General features: G+C 39.9%; 1 protein-coding gene across 6 annotated transcripts in view; it reads left to right on the forward strand.

Moving 5' to 3' along the window:
* Sorcs1 (sortilin related VPS10 domain containing receptor 1) overlaps window positions 1-14,066 on the forward strand; it is a 555,377-nt gene that overhangs the window by 198,946 nt on the left and 342,365 nt on the right. For all 6 annotated transcript variants that reach the window (XM_052714730.1, XM_052714729.1, XM_052714725.1 and 3 more), the window contains exon 2: window positions 3,242-3,309. In XM_052714730.1, the coding sequence (XP_052570690.1) occupies window positions 3,242-3,309 (68 nt within the window). The remainder of the gene's footprint in view (window positions 1-3,241; window positions 3,310-14,066) is intronic.

The following is a 14,066-nucleotide window of genomic DNA, read 5'->3' on the forward strand; positions in this document are numbered from 1 at the left end:
ATTCGAAAATATCCTGTGATTCGGAATGGAACATAAGAAAGTTGTCATCTGGATTAGTATTTACTGTTTTAATCAGGAGTATTTGGGCAACTATACAATGAAATCAAGATATAATAATAAATAGGAAGCTTATAGACATTATTTCCTATAGGTGTATGTTTGTCAAAATAGCCTTCATAGAGGCTGGGGAGATGGTTCCATCAGTAATGTTCTGGTTGTTTAAGCATGAGGACCTGAATTTTGATTCCCAACACCCAGGACAAAACAAGGTGTAGTGACTTGCATCTGTAACCTCAGCACATGGAAGCAGAGATAAGCACATCACTGGAGGTCATTGTCTAGCCAATCTAGCAGAATCAGTGAGTTCCAGCTTTAGTGAGAAACCCTATCTCAAAATATTAGGTGGAAAATGATAGAGCAAGAAACCTGATATTGCATATTTGCAGGTAAAACCTCCTCTCTCATACACACACATCTACATGAACACATGCATATAACACACACAGACACACACATAACTGACAATATTCTTGCTTCCACTGAATTTATAGTTAAGTATCATGTACTTGAACTAATAAAATCTATACTCGAAAATTATTTATGGAGTAAAAATAAATGATCAGTCATGTATTATTTAAATAAGTTTTACCACAGTTTTGTTGATTTCTTTAATATTTGAAAATATAAAAGCTGTAAGATGATATAATATCAGGATAGGCAGACAATTAGGTTTTTCAGCTTATCCTTACTTTGGAGCAGTGATTTGGGCTGTGACCCCTTTAACACGTGAGAGTGTTATTAAATAGCACTACAAATCAGAAGAGAGCAATAACTCACCAATAAACAATTTAACAGCTCCTACATAGTATCGCATCAGTTAGCTGTCTAGGAGTGAGGTGATGAGTAATGCATACACCCAAAGGTGAGAATGAAGGGAAGAGAGACCTCAGATAATCGAATGAACACATCACTGAAGGCTAGAAGTTTGCCTTTCCTTCTCGCTCTGGTTCTAAAAACAGAAAGGTTAGATTGGTTTGAACAGCTATGCTGAGAAACATTAGAAAGGATGCCTCTCCTGTGCAGTGTTGATAAACTGCTGGACCGTATCACTGGCGTTTTCAGTTTTCCTAGCCCAGCAAGAGGAAGCAGAGAATAGATTTCCACTTTTGTGCCCACTTGCCCTGGGAAACTCTTAAACAATCACTGTGTGTGTGGGCGGGCTGGCTCACACCATTTCACACTGGGTTAAAGGGCTCCTACTCCTGAGCACCTCTGAAGTCCCTTGTCACATGAATGGGAGATATGGCCCCTAACCATCTGAACTTCATTATTTAGTTTATTGCTACATTGTGTCATAAGAGCAACTACCTAGAAATACTTTCTGCCCATACCCACATTTTCTTGGTAGGCAATTTATAGACCTATTTGGCAAAATCACAGTGAGGTGGAGTTGCAACATCATTCTCTGTCTTCAAACAAACAGCCACCCTGCTGCCACTGATCAGCATTCCTGGGTTGGCTGTGATTGAAATTTAGCACTTAGAGTGACTTAATTGGCACAAGGATCTGTTAAGCATATGCCCCACCACAGGCATGCCATCTGATGTACCCATAGGGTGCCCCACACCTCACACATGCTCATGTCTTGCTGAAGAAGGGAGTTTTGAAGAGATCATTGATGGCAGCTCACACTGTGGGTTGGGAGAGAGCAGCCTTAGAGGACAGGTCTGGAGGTCTGTTGGTCTTCTGGGTAATATAGCTCTCCATTTCCTAGAAAGGAGTCCTGCTTGGCTTTCTGTGAAATGTTAAGGATCATTGATGCTCCTGTCTTCTAAATGAGGCACTGTGCCAGTAACCTGGAATTTGGAAGGATTTAGCACGCTTGGGCAGCCACTGCCTCGGAATTCAAGGTTAGAACATTGTGTGCTTGCTGTGGCTATAATTGGTCCCAAGGCCTTCAGAGAAAATCCAGGACATTGATGTGAATGGATTTCTGCTGAGTTGAAACATTATAACAGGGGCAAAAGTTCTAGGGCTAGGACATGCATACCACCCGGAACAGAACAATGAATAGGGCCAGAACATTCTTCCCTCTTGTCCAAAGAGTGAACAGGCAGAGGAAGAGCAGTGGTTGTGAGCAGGTGCCCTGGGGCTTGGGTACTCCATGAAATCAGGTAGAGCCTATTCATGGTTACAGGTACCAGTGATGCTCGCTCTCATCTCCATGTGCTGTGATGGCCAAGCCTGCCAGGAGCACTGAAAAGCAAGGCTCAGGTCTCTGAAACTCCCCTTTTCTTTTTGAGTTTTTTTTGTTTTGTTTTTGCACTATTTGAATCACAGACCCCAAGTTTCACTGTCCTGTTTGGGTTCTCCTCTGGCATGAGGGAAAATTCTGGATGATCAATTAATGTTTCCTGCATTCTGAACAAATGAACTAAATAGTTCCATTTCCTCTAAGTGAGGCTGGAAACAGGTAACAAACCAAAGGGGCTTTTGCTGTGAAGCTAAAGGGAATTTGTTTGGGGTACATTCTTTCCCAGAACCTGTTCCTAGTTTGGAGGCCTCTCCATACCCAACTTCATAAGTCTCAGGGATCATGTGTTCCAGAACTGCTCCATTATGGTTACAATGCCATTGCCTTGCCCATCTGTGGTATAGTAGCTCCTATCTGACTATGAAGTCAAAAGAAATAATTAATCAAACTCACAAAGAAAGGCATGGAGCTAATATTGAGGATACTCATGCTAATTTATATGTAATTTGTACTCATGATCCATTTTAACTCTTCACAGTAATGGTTCCCAGGAGTTAGCATCTTGCTCTCTACTGCCACTATCAGATGGGCACACTGAGGTTCAGGAATCAAGGATGGTGGACCATGTGACCCAGCTATGGGAGGTGGGAACTTTACCACTGACATTTCCTGAATATTTACTCAGGGGATAACTTGAAATGTACACATGTGACAGTTTTGTAAGCTTCCTGGGCAAGACATACATGGACAAAACAGGCATGTATGGGACAAAACTGGCTGTGGTGTGCACTGAGAAAGGTGGACAGGGAAGCTGGCCTGAGAAGATCAGTACCAGGCTGCCAGCCCTTTGTAACAGAAAAGCAGTAACAATTTATCCAATTATGTTAAGCGCCCATTAAAGGAATCCTAAGCCCTCCCTTGGGCCATTTCAGTTCTAAGAGATTGTAATTGTTTGAGACTAACCATGATTTCTTCTTCTGCCTTCAGGTGATTCTCATTTTGACAAAGCTGTATGACTATAACCTTGGGAGCATCACTGAGAGCTCACTTTGGAGGTACGTAGATAAATTAGGCCATAATTACTATGTTGTTTAAGCCTGGTGTCTGCTAGTGCTGTCTCTTGAAGTCTCATTTCCTGGTGGGAAGGTTTCTGGTTATATGCATGCTTTTCTTTCTTTTCATTTAGTTTCCTTTAGAGATGCAATGGACTTTGTCTATTGGTAGGCAGGAGAAATGCCTTCTTTTCCTGGTCAATGAGACTGTTGTGTTCTGCTCTTCCTGAGGTGCTAATGTATTTTGAATTCCATAGTTCTCAATGATCTGGGAACTCATGAAAAGAAAGGGATTGGGCTTCCTGTTGTAGAAGGCCTTACCTCAGCCTCTAAATCTGTAGGAGGCAGCCTCCCCTCAGGTGCAAGATTTTCAGTTTGCTGTCCATGGTCCTGCAGCTCCCTCGCAGCGCACAAGTGGGCACACAGACATTTGTTATGCATATACACCTTTATCTCAGGGCTGCATGTTGTACTTTATACACATAAAAATTGTGTGAAAAAAAATACTGTGTCAAATGAATGTATACAAATCATTTAGGGGAAGAATATCTCATGAACAAAGATGTTTTTGGGGTGTTATTAGTCTGAATTTTTTTTTAAAAAAACTCCTCAGTAAACCAACACAGTCTATTTTACTGTTTATTTGGTTTTTTTTTTTAAATGTTGCCTGATTCTTGTTAATCTAAATTCTGCCCTTCCCACCAGCCTATTTCAGATGGCCATGCCCCCACCAGCCTCTGGAATCCAGGAGAGCACTGTCTCTGAATGGTTATTGCCATCTCATCTGGCAATCCCAGAGAGACGATGGATGGAGCTTTGTCTAGATGCAGTTGAGGGGTGGGCCAGGGCTAGTGCTCATCAGTGCACCGAAAGTGTGGGTGTTTGGGTTGGTGACTTGATATTCATGAAGTTCTTTAGCACGTTAAGTGCCCAGTGCCTAGTGCATTATTTAAACTCAGTAAACCTTGATCAGAATGTTCATGACTCAGTAAGTTTATGTCTCCTGACAGTTTTTTCTAGTGTATATGCATTCACAAGAATAAAAGTCCATACCATGCATCTGTCATAAACAGTGCAGACTGTACATTAGACAATTAAGAGACATGCAGCCTTGTCTCAGAGAGGCAGAGGGCATTAGCAGACAAAGGTCTACCTACACTGTGGGAAATACATAGAACTACACAGGAGAAGGTGGTAATAGACCACTAAATTCAATGTCAGCATGCTTCTTTTTCTCTGATGAGACATATTAAGAGTGTGTTTTCCAATCTGAGGGAGAGAGGTTAATGAAATAAAAATGGCACCCGCCACCGGAGCTTGGTAGTCACCCAGACTAGCCAAATAAGTCAGCACCAGGTACATGAAAACTATTTTAAAAAATAAGGTGGAGAGTGGTCAAGGATGCATCCAGTAAGTTGACCTCTGTTGTCCACACAGCACAGGCATACATGTGCATGTTCATCCCCTACCACACACAGAATCAAACACATACACACACATAAACTAATAATTAATATATATGTAATATTATATAAATGAGTAGAATTTTTTAAGTACTGAGATACTTATCAGCATATTTTTCTACTTCAAAAAAACTAAGCAATTGAGAAATGTCCAATAACCAGATCCAAACCCTAAGTTGAGCCTTATTGTTTGAAGGTTCTACCAGCTGAATGATCAAAAGATTCAAGTGTCAGATGCCCTCTGGGTATTGGAGTAGGTGGGGGCCAAGAGGCAGTTGACCTTGTACTGATGTCCTAAGGACTTACAGCTCTTTGGATCTATGAGACAGGGATGACAAGCTACTATTGTACCCAATTAATGAGATTTACTCCCTGTTTGGGCTGCTATCGATTGCTCCTTAATCCTACAGCAAGTTGCTGATTTTGTTTTGTGTTGTGTCGCTGTTCACTCTGGGAGTCAAACTGAGAGGGACTGGGTGATCTGACACAGAACAATTAACTGCTCCTGAATACCAACTCTAACTGATAGTGGATTAAGCTTTGAGACTTGTGGGGAGAGCTGGTTTTACCATTTGAAGCAAGATAAGCTTAAAGGTTTAGATAAATAAAAATGTCAAATCAAGACACAGTATCTCCAAAAAGAAATATATTCATCTTTCCCCTCTCTTGTCCAGGGTAATCAGCACTCAGCTGAGAGAGGCTTAGCTGGTGAGGAAGCCCTAGGCAGTTCTGAAGGAGATGCAGGCATGTGCTTTTAAAGGCACACACACCAGCAGTGCCTTTGTCTGTAACTTGAATTTCTAAGTGGTCTTATTAAATAAAAACTCAGGGGAGCCAGATATGGCGGTGAATTCTGAAAGTTCAGAGAAGCAGAACAAGCCACAGCCAACCTCACCTCGGCAACTCCTCAGCTGATCTTGTTTCCTCAAACTGGAAGCCTCTGAGTCCAAATCCAGAATGGATCTCAGCTGAACTGCTGCTAAAAGCCGAAAAGCTAAAAAGGCTCTGGTTCCTGGTTTTCACGCCTTAAATACCTTTCTGCTTCCTGCCTTCACTTTCTGGGATTAAAGGTATGTGCCACCATTGCCTGGTTCATTTTCCAGTGTGGCCTTGAAATCGCAGAGATCCAGATGTATCTCTGCCTACAGAATGCTAGGATTAAAGGCAGGCATGTGCTACCACTGCCTAATCTCTATTTTTAATATAGTGGCTGTTCTGTTCTTGACTCCCAGATAAGTTTATTGGGGTGCACAATATATCAACATTTCTCCTTTTTTGTTTAAAATAAAAAAGTTATAACTAATATAAAAAAGTACATACGATAAGTATATACAATATATACAGTCAAGAATTACATTAACAATGTCTAGTCCATTAACATTTGACAGGTTCAGGCAAAAAAAAAAACCAAACTCCATTATATACATTAACAATGTCCAGTCCATTAACATTTGACAAATTCAGACAAAAAATTTCATTACTTATCCTATTTAAAACAAGTAGTTCCTTTTTAAAAGTAGATTCAATAATTGACCTTTTTAATCTTATCATATCCATATCCTCTCTTCTTTCTTTTCTGAGTAGATTCAAAAATCTACCTTTTATAGTATCATTTCTATATCTTTCCTTTTTTCTTTTCAGAGATTCAATAATCTACCCTTTTATGCTATTATTTCTATATCTTTTTTTCAGAGTAGAATCAATAATCTACCTGTTATCTATATCCTCTTTTCTCTTTTTATGCATCTTTTTTAAAACAAGAACCCTGAATCTAATCTTCTTTGTTTAGCTTTTATTTTGATCATTAACAGTTAACAACTTGTAATCAACCATCGCAAACAATGACAATATCCATAACTCTTTAAATGAACCAAAAACCACCCACCCCATCGCTTGGGAATGTGGGCATCATTTTCTTAAAATTACTTCTTGCTGTCTGGGGGTGAAGGCATCTTTAGAGGATCCTGAAAAGAAAAATTTTGGGTTAATTGTCAAGTTCTGAGAGAGTTGGTTATATCATTTGTCCAGTATCTGCATAATGGGAAAGTGCAGGGCTTGTCTCAAGTCCTTGTTCGAGTAGTCTGTGAATCTGAATCATCTTAGCTAGCCATCTCAAAATTGTCCTGAGCAGTTTGTAATACAAAGCCAATCTTTGGGTGGTGTTAATCAGCTTAATGGCTTTATCATAGTCCGTGTTGAATCCTTGTTGTGGGAATCCCATCCTCCTCTTTTTGTAGATTATAAAGTCGCTGTTAGGCATAGTCATGGTTCCCTGCAGAATTTTTTTTTTAATTTTTTAATTTTCATTAGACAAAAAGAGGGGAAATGTGGTGATATTTTATTTGTGCTGAAATATGGTGATACTTTATTTGTATGTTAATAGATAATGTTTGCCTGTAGATAAGAGGAAATAGCAAGCCATTTTAAGTAAACACAAAAGTCAGGCAGTGGTAGCACACTCCCTTAATCCTATCACTTAGCAGGCAGGGTCTCTGTGTGTTCAAGCCCACACTAGGGAATATAGCCAAGCGTGGTGACACAAGTCTTTAATCCCAGTACCAACCATAGAGACCTGGAGGTCTGTACAAATAGACAGAAAGTGACAGAGCTGCATAAGAAGAGTAGGTAAGGTAGCTGGGCTAAGAGAGGTCAATGAGAGGGCAGAACAGGAAGGCAATAAAAGCCTGGATAGACAGGAAGTCAAGACATGGCATTTGGAAGCTGCAGAGCTGGTGAGGTAGTTGGCTCTCACTATTTCCCTGATCTAAGGCTTTCACACCTATATTTGTCTCCGTGGTTTTTTTTTTTTTTTTATTTAATAAGACCATTTAGAAATTTGTCTACATTTGTCAGAGAGGTTTATTGTTGAGGGTGACTGGTCAAAATCATTGTGTCCCAAATCCCACCACTTGGATGGCAAGATCTTTCCTCTTCCCACTCCAGAAGCTCCAGGGAACAGCAAAGAATGCCTTGGGTCAGAATGTTAACTTATTGCATTGAAGAATATTTTCCTATAAAACCCAGTTTGTACTCAGATGTAAATAAAAGGCTATGAAATGGAAGTACATATTCTAAAAATGATGTGTGAAAATGGGAATTTCCCATAGTATCACATACCCAATGATATAGTTTGTTTCTGTGTTTGCTGCCATGTACCACCGCTGCCCTGAAGGCCTGCAGGCGCCATTGCACACATGTTCTCTATCACTATCCTTTGCATTCAGGATTCATCTGAGTTTTCTAACTTCTACTTTTCAGGCCGTATCTATATCACATGACAGTAGTTTTGGTTCCCAGACTTCCATATTTACTTTATTAAGATTAAATTGTTAATTTTCTAAATCAAGGAAGTAGTATGTGTTCGTTATAATGAGCCAGCCAATGCAGCAATGTCTGAAAACAACTTTCAATACTGGTTCACTTTCCACACAGGTGTAGGTTTCTTGAGGTTGGTGTTATTAACAGTTACTGATGATTTTGTTCAATGTTTAGGGCCCAATTTAAGTGTTAATCTATATACTCAACTAGGAATAATTTCGTGTGTGCTTGCTTGTTTAAAATGCAGGAGTACTCTATTTACTCAACTCTGGCAGCCTATTTTGTTTCACTTGAGAGTGAATCAGGGGTATGTATCCAAAGTAATGCATTTAAAAATGATTCTCAGTTATATGTACCCCAGTATGTGGAATACGCATATTGAATTAAACTAACTCAAGAAGTGTCTTCCAAAGAGCAGGAAATGTTCTCTGTATTTATTCTTGAACCAACCCTATAAAATCAGCCCTCTTAGTATCTCCAGTTTCCACAGGAGAGAAGTGAAACACAGGGAAATTAAAGAGCTTGTTCAGTGACTGTGTGATTGTACAGAGATGGCACTCCTCAGGCTCTTTTCTTAATGTGCATGCACCTGGCTCTTGTTTACCTTTCTGATGTCTCTTTAGTGTCATTAGTCAATATTAGATATTATGTATAGTACTTTAGAAACATATTTGTAGACCTGTCCTTATATTTTAATAGCTTGATCTCTGTAAAGTACCAACGAGTTCTAAAAATGCCATCACTATTCTAAAACCTGCATTATAATGCAAGTAAGTATCTGAACTACACTCCAAGAAGGTTGGAATAACATATTCAGTAACAATAATTGAATGCAAAGCTCTTTAGGATTTCACTAGGATTGAATGGTCTCAATACTTGTTTTCCCCACTGTTTTTCTCTCAGTATATTCTAATGAATATGATATAGATTATCTTCACAATTTTTGATCTGGCAGTCTTGTGGACTGCCCTTCTGATCATACAAAGATACTTGCCTCTTCTTCATTAATGCCATGCTGCATCATGGGTCTTTGTTTTCTAATTGTTGATCGATGTTTGCTTACTTCATTCAATTAAACAAACAAGTAAGTACCCACTCCTTTACACCAGGCACCATACCCAATAGTCAGTGAAATAAAACCTTCTTTCCAGAAATTCATAATCTGATGAAGAGCAGCAACTCTGTGTAGATGGAAGTGTGGTAAGTTCAAGATAAAGTTATGCACAAGATATTATGTTTGTCTGTTTCCACTGGAGTTTAAAGAAGCAGACTGTGGTCATGCATGACAGTGTGTATATAAAATGTCTCCACAGGCTCAGATGATGAAGGATTGCTCCAGCTAGTGCTGGTACTAAGAGACACTTGCATCATGCAGACACTGGGTTAATCCTTTGAAAGGGTCAAAGCAGAATGAACTATGAGGAGATGGCACCTAGTTGAGTAGAGAAGTCACTGATGACATATCTTTGAAGGCTGTTATATATTGTCCCTGTTTCCTTTTCCTCTCTCTCTGATCCCTGGGCACTGCAAAGAGAGCAGCTTCGTTTCACCACATACTCTTTGCCATGATGTCTTAAAAGCAATGCAGCCAGCTAAGCATGGACTCAAATATCTGAAACCATGAGGCCAAGTAAATCCTTCAGTTAAATTGTTCATCTAGATATTTGTCAGAGAGACGTAATGATGAATAATATCGTTATGTCTTAGTCCTCTTTGTTTCCCTCCCCACAAAAAGAAAATGACCATACTAAGTATCAGTGAACTCTGTTTTTTCTTTTTGTTTTGAAACAGTATATTAAGAAATGGCTTAGATAAAGAGCTATCAGGGGAATGAGGGTGAGTTTTCTTTTAGGGTTTGATCCCTGGTAGATTAACCATGCTATAGTAGATGGCCCCTCATTTATGTGGAGCTGGGCAGCAAATTGAACTAAGTGGGTTTTTAAATGTAAAAAGGGCTTGGGAAGTGGGATAGGAGGTGGATTTGGGAAGAGTTATAGGAAGTATTGGGGGTGTCATAAGTATGCTCAAGTGTACTATATGTGTAATGTGTACATATGAACTCACAGGGACAGTGACAGTAGCCACAAGGACCTACACAGATTTAAACCACATACAATAACAGAACCAAGCAGGGGAAGTGAACACAAAATTCTAACCCTAACACATAAGCTATTTGCAATAGATACCTGCTGGGACAGTAAAATTAAGTTTTCTCCAACTGAGTGACACTAGGTATGTCAGCCATTCTACAGGACAGTCACCAACACAAAACAGACTCTTGTAGATGTATCCAACCTTCTTATTAATTAATAAACACAGAACCAATGCAAAGAAGAAAGCCAAGAGGTTAGAGCTAAGAGCTAAAACCTTACCCTTCCTCCTGCGGTGGTCCTACCTCTCCGAACCAGAGCTACCCCTGTGTTAAAGTCTTTATATAGACTGTGAATGTTAAGTGAATTCTGCTGTTGATGAATAAGTAGTAAGTTAATGAGAAAGATTATGGGGACAACTATTTCAAGGAAGAAGTTGTCTAGAAAATAAAATGAAGAGATGATCAATTGTTTCACTTTATTGTATGTATAAACCCAAACATGTCTTTATTTCTAATTGATAAAACCAGCAGGGAGAGATTGAAATCATGGGACAACCGGCACTTGAGTTGTCAAGAGGGGTCTGAAAGATGATTGGCCAGCCATGATCTGGGAATTATGAGAGAGGGAAGTAGATCTTTAACCAGGCAGGGAAGACTGAGTACAAGCACACGTTGGAGCAGTGTGTATTAGACATTCCCTGCTGTTGGGTGCATACCATGGGGAAAGCCGCTGGAGAGAAACTTCCTAGGGGCAGGCAAGTATTGTGATGAGTTCCCTTGGCCCAGCTGGGCTTCTGCATGGGTAGGTGGGACTTAGCTTTTCTTCACTGATTTCCATGAAACATACAAGTTGGCAGTTGGCTTTATAGCCCTTGGACATTTAGAGAAAAAGAATGATGTGTGTTGTCCAGGCTGAGGAGTTTGGGGTAAAGGATTTGTGGTAGAAGTAGGGAGGGGACAAACAGTGGACCAGTGAGACCCCCACCCAGAACCAAACATTTTTAAAAGCCAGTGAAAACTTAAGGAGTAACATCAAAATGATCATTTTTTTTTCCTTTTGTAAAACTTAGAACAGATCTTAGCTCCCTAGGGACTATGGGAAAAGGAAATGGGTAGAGTGAGTAGAGTTATTTACAAAAGCTTTGCTTGGAGCTACTGCACACAATTCTGCTGTTCTATGGAGGAAGGTGCTGCTGTTTTTCCATATCTATATCTGAGCAGCAGCATCTGCTCATCAGATGCCTCCAGACTCCTGAGATGACAGTGGGGGACAGCCAGTCTCTTCATCAGTCAGAGACAACACTGCATTTCTAATTCTGGTTAAAGTACTTTTTGTCAGTTACCTCTCAGCTTAAGACATAAGACTTGCCTATTGCCCACAGTTCTGTCACATTAACACCATTTAAAAATGGAACTTCTGGCCTAGATGCCATGCTGATGCACCATCAGACTCCCTCTGTCACTACATTAATTCTCTTCTCAACTCTCTCTGGCCCAAGACAAACACTTGCTCACTTGCTCCTCACCCCCCTCCCACCCCGTGTGTGTGTGTGTGTGTGTGTGTGTGTGTGTGTGTGTGTGTGTGTGTGTGACTCAGTTTACTTTACTGGGGTCTCAGATGACCTCAGATGATTTTGATTAGTTTGATTGCCCTTCTATTACATGCCTACCTTCCTTGACCATCATTACCCCATTTAGTAAAACTCCCCAGAAAGGAAGACCAATGTGTATTCCATCTTATAGCAATAATGCTTGTAGGTTGTACCAAAATGACCGGTGGTCTTGGAAGGCCATTCTATGTATGGAGTCGGTCCTTGGGTTTTAGTCTTAAATAGGATGAATGTAAATCCAAGCCCTGTTGACTTACTTGTTTTAAGGACATGGGGAATTTATTTAAATTCCCTTTCATTTTTATCTCATCCAAAAATGTGTTTTTGTTTCATAGGATTCTGGTTGCACTGTGATGAGCACATATATCTTACTCAACACACAACAAATAATGGAAACAATCAGACAAGAAGAGGGCTTTTATACTTATTTCGTCATTACTTGAAATAGTTCTCCCCCTATATAATTTCACTAATAAATGATACTAGTAGCCATGTATGGTGGTTTGAATGAGAATGGAACTATCAGTTCATATATTTGAATGCTTGTTTCAAAGTTGTTGGAACTTTTTGGGAAGGATTAAGAAGTTTTGCCTTATCAGAGGAGGTGTGTCACCGGGCATGGGCTTTGAGGTTTCAAAAATCCATTGCATTCTCAGTTATCCCCTGCTTTCTCTGCGTTGTGACCATAGAACAGAATGTAATCTTTCAGCAACCACTCCAGTTCTATGCCTGCTTGCTTGTATGCCTGCCTGCTTGCTGCCATTTTCCTTGCCATGGTGATCATGGACTCTAACCTCTAGAGTTAAGAGCCCCAATAAATGTTTTTTGTTTATTGTTTTTTTTTAATGTTCTCTTGGTCCCTGTGTCTTATTATGGCACTAAAGTAAATAAAACACTGTTTTGTTAATTCAAACTCTCCTGAAAAAGTTATCAACGTATGCATTTAACTCATCCTCAAAAGAACTCAGAAGATTGGCTCTAGCCTTATACTATTCCCATATATGAGTAAACTGATGCACAGAGAATTAGCCAGCATCGGGTCATCAGGAGGTTAAGCAATAGCGCAGATATCTGACTCAGGCATGCTAGCTCCCGAGCCCAGGCTCTGAACGTACAGGAACCATCTCTTGTCATAGCGCTCCCCTGACCACAGACAATGAACTACTGGTTATATGAGAACTCATTCTTGTTTCACATCTAATAGCCTTTAGAATATTATTTCCTGGACATTTCTTAGCCTTACTGGGAGTTGGGAGGTTACATATTACCTCATTCACCATTGTATCCTAGCACCAAGTACTATTCTTGTTTTATAGCAGATAATTGGCATACTGATGAATTTACTGTGGAAATTTTTCATTGAAAAATTATTTTTGTCATGTGTGGATTTAATTAACTGATATAAAACTTGCTCCATCCTATATATCATTGGAAATCAAAGGTTTACAGAAGTTTGTTTATTCAAATGTCAGGTTGTTTTAATTTGTTGTCAGTGCACATGTGTGAGCTGACAGATATTAATTTAATCTTAGCATGTAATTGACACTGTCATGCTGTGTGGCTGCACCTATATCCCCATGGGTGCTAGAAGCTAATGCAATGTGAAGGGAAGGCAAGTATACTCAGCTAACATTCAAGGGTTGTCTAAGCACAAATGTAACAAATGTCCATTGGTTTCTTATTCCGACCCTACCATACTATACTGTCACCTGAGAATTACCGCCCCCCTCCCCAGAAAGGAGATCATAGAATACAGCTGTAGACAGTGTTCATCTGTGAACAGTCAGGCCAGCAATGGAGCCTGCATGCAGGTGGGCTGGGTTGGGCTGTATGTATCACAGGACATCAGGGATGAAGGCCGAGCTATTGGAGAACTTTAGAAAACCTTTCTTATTTCAAGTGAAGTTTCTGATATAGTGTTCAACCATAAATCATGCAGAGCCCTTTTAGCTCTGTTCTTCTCTTTCCAGAGAGAAATGGTGTGCTGAAGAGTTATTCCTCAGCACGACTTTCTTTCTTTCTCCTGCTGGGATGTGTTAGCAAGGTCATCACCTTTGGTTTATTGACTTCAAACAATCTGTGATTGCATGGGATTATGACTTCTTAGCTTGCAGAAGCAGGAGATGCAATCAATTCATGAAAGGCACAGGGCTTTTTTTTTCTTTAAAAATGTGTATTTATTTCTGCCAGCATTTCTAGGGACCAAGACTTAAAAAATGGCTTTTGATAAGAATTTATCTTTGAATGTCCTGTTTCATCACACTTTCACATGTGAAA

Source organism: Peromyscus californicus, unplaced genomic scaffold (genome assembly GCF_007827085.1).
Source record: "Peromyscus californicus insignis strain IS unplaced genomic scaffold, ASM782708v3 Scaffold_4__1_contigs__length_199733344, whole genome shotgun sequence".
Classification (NCBI taxonomy): Eukaryota; Metazoa; Chordata; class Mammalia; order Rodentia; family Cricetidae; genus Peromyscus; species Peromyscus californicus.